General features: G+C 37.2%; 1 protein-coding gene across 1 annotated transcript in view; it reads right to left on the reverse strand.

Moving 5' to 3' along the window:
* LOC125029945 (carbohydrate sulfotransferase 3-like) overlaps positions 1 to 1,874 on the reverse strand; it is a 4,275-nt gene extending 2,401 nt beyond the window's left edge. The window contains exons 1-2 of the mRNA XM_047620135.1: positions 1,763 to 1,874; positions 1 to 155 (exon numbers count right to left, since the gene is read on the reverse strand). The exon at positions 1 to 155 is cut by the window's left edge and continues 854 nt beyond it. Of these exons, the coding sequence (XP_047476091.1) occupies positions 1 to 155; positions 1,763 to 1,874 (267 nt within the window). The remainder of the gene's footprint in view (positions 156 to 1,762) is intronic.
* Positions 1,875 to 2,618: the final 744 nt, after the last annotated feature.

Here is a 2,618-nt window from a genome sequence, read left to right on the forward strand (position 1 = left end):
GAGGGTCGAGCCACTCCGGGCGAGCGAGCTGAGGGCGAGGACGAGGAGGGGCCGGGGGGGCGGGGCCGTCTGAGGAGCGTGAGTCGTCTGCTCCTCGCAGTCGACGCACTCCAAGACACCCTCCGAGCGCACCGCAGTCCGGGAGGCATCCGCCTCTGGGGAAGGACAGTAGACAGAAAGTATTAAAAACCGGCATGTTTTCTTGTTCGCTTCTCTGATTTCTCTCTCTCACACACACGCATACATACACACACATATGATTGTTGTGATGATTATCTCAATAGGTGTTATCTTCAAACAAAACTTGATATTAGAGGGGGAAAAAAGTTATTTCTCCTGATAACACCAATGGAAGAGGCAAAATACACAATACAATGACTATGACAATGACAATGTCTTCCGAATGGGATCTGCCCTCTTTTATTCAGCTTTAAAAATGCGTTCCTTGTGTTCCTATATTATTCTCGACCTTTGGATTTTAGGTTTATGAAGTAAGTCCTGAAATATCTATTATGTATCCCTTATTACTAAAACATTTGATTTCGTAAAGACAAACTATCATTATAATTAGCATTTGGATTATTCAGTCGCTTTTTTAGTTTTTTTTATGGAACTATTTCCTTATTTTCTTAATCTTATCATTATCATAATCATCTACTATTATTATTTTCCTTATCTCTCGCGATATTGCTACATACATATTACATTTCTATTCTTATCCAATGTCAGGGTCGTTATTATTGTTATCGTCTTTATCATTCCTCTTTTTATTATATCCGTTACCACTACTATTACCATCACTATTATCATCATCATCTTTATTTTCGTAATTTTCATTATCAATAAAGATTTTCTCTGATCGTCCCGCTATCAACAGATCCAGCATGAGTTTACCCCCCCCCCCCCCACACACCTCTACCAATTCCGTTAAACTAAACTAAAGTAAATACATGAAACGTAGTAAAAAAAAAAAAAAAAAAAAAAAATCCATCTATCCATATTTATCCAACTATTTATCTCTCTCTCTCTCTCTCTCTCTCTCTCTCTATATATATATATATATATATATATATATATCTTTCTATCTACGTCTCTCTCTCTCTCTCTCTCTCTCTCTCTCTCTCTCTCTCTCTCTCTCTCTCTCTCTATCTATCTATCTATCTATCTATTTATCTATAATGTATGTTCGATAATGGCATACTTGCGTCAGGTAGTGTAGAGTGGAAAGGCATAGGACACTAAATCTAAGGATAATGATGATTTATCAAACATTGATTAATGATAGATAATATATACTGGTAATCATCACTTTGTCTGAACCCATAATTAGTGTATCAGAGAGCTCACTGAACTGGCAATTAAGAATGACCTTTCAGTTATCATTAATCACCAACTAATCTTTGTTGTGTGCCAAAAAAATGAGAGAGAGAGAGAGAGAGAGAGAGAGAGAGAGAGAGAGAGAGAGAGAGAGAGAGAGAGAGAGAGAGGGGGGGGGGGGTGGAAAGAGAGAGAGAGAGAACTAAAAGAAAAAAAAAAGTTTTCTGAAAAAAAGGATGGCTGAGAAAATAAATATATATATATATATATATATATATATATATAAATTAGCAAGTAAATAAATTAACCAGAAAGTAAATGGATGGGTAAATAAACAATTGATTTAATATGTACATAAGTAAATAAACAGCTTGATAAATAAATACAATGGAGTAATCAAATTGATCAATCAAATGCTCTATAATATATGTATATAATGACATACCTTTTTCCATTGCCCGTTGATATCTTGCAAGAAGGCCGTATAAGAATAAAACTGATATTACCGCAATGAAAATGGTGGGCTTCAGTGTTCGAGATCGGAAAGATGACCCCATATTTGTTTTTTCTCTCTCTCCCTTTATCTATTTTTTTTTTGTTTATATCTCTTTCCCCCTTTTCTTTGGCTTATCTCCTTCTTTAGTTTTATATGTTTTCTTGATTTTCTTCTCTCTCTCTCTGTCTCTCTTTCTCTTTCTCTCTGTCTCTCTCTCTTTCTCGGTTTATCTCTCTCTTTTTCTCTTCTTCTCTCTCTCTGTGCTTCTTTGATCTTTCTCCTCTCTTTCCTCCCACGATCTTCTTATCCTCCCCTATCTCCTTGTGAACTATGTTCCTCTTATTCCCTTTTGGTCTGTCTCGCCCAATTCTTCCTTCGTCGAGCTTGTTTCCCGAAGGCTCAACCTCCGCCGTGTCTCGGACACAACTAGAATCACGCATGCAATGGCAAAGGTAGGTAGGGCTAAGGAAGACTTGCTGACAGACGGACGAACACACATGCTTAGAGTATGATGACTACACCCGATACGAAATAGATTTCTAAAGATATATAATAAAAAAAAAAAAGTAAGCGATTTTTAAAGCAGCTGACCGTGAGAGAGGTTATCGTAATTGGTGAGGCAGGATTGAGAAAAAAGTTTAGTGCAAATGATAGCTATGTGAGTGCAATTACTCCGACATAGTTTTCTCTCTCTCTTTCTCTTTCTACCTCTTTTCTTTTCTCTCTCTCTCTCTCTATCTATCTTTCTCTCTCTCTCTCTCTCTCTCTCTCTCTCTCTCTCTCTCTCTCTCTCTCTCTCTCTCTC

Source organism: Penaeus chinensis, chromosome 10 (genome assembly GCF_019202785.1).
Source record: "Penaeus chinensis breed Huanghai No. 1 chromosome 10, ASM1920278v2, whole genome shotgun sequence".
Classification (NCBI taxonomy): domain Eukaryota; kingdom Metazoa; phylum Arthropoda; class Malacostraca; order Decapoda; family Penaeidae; genus Penaeus; species Penaeus chinensis.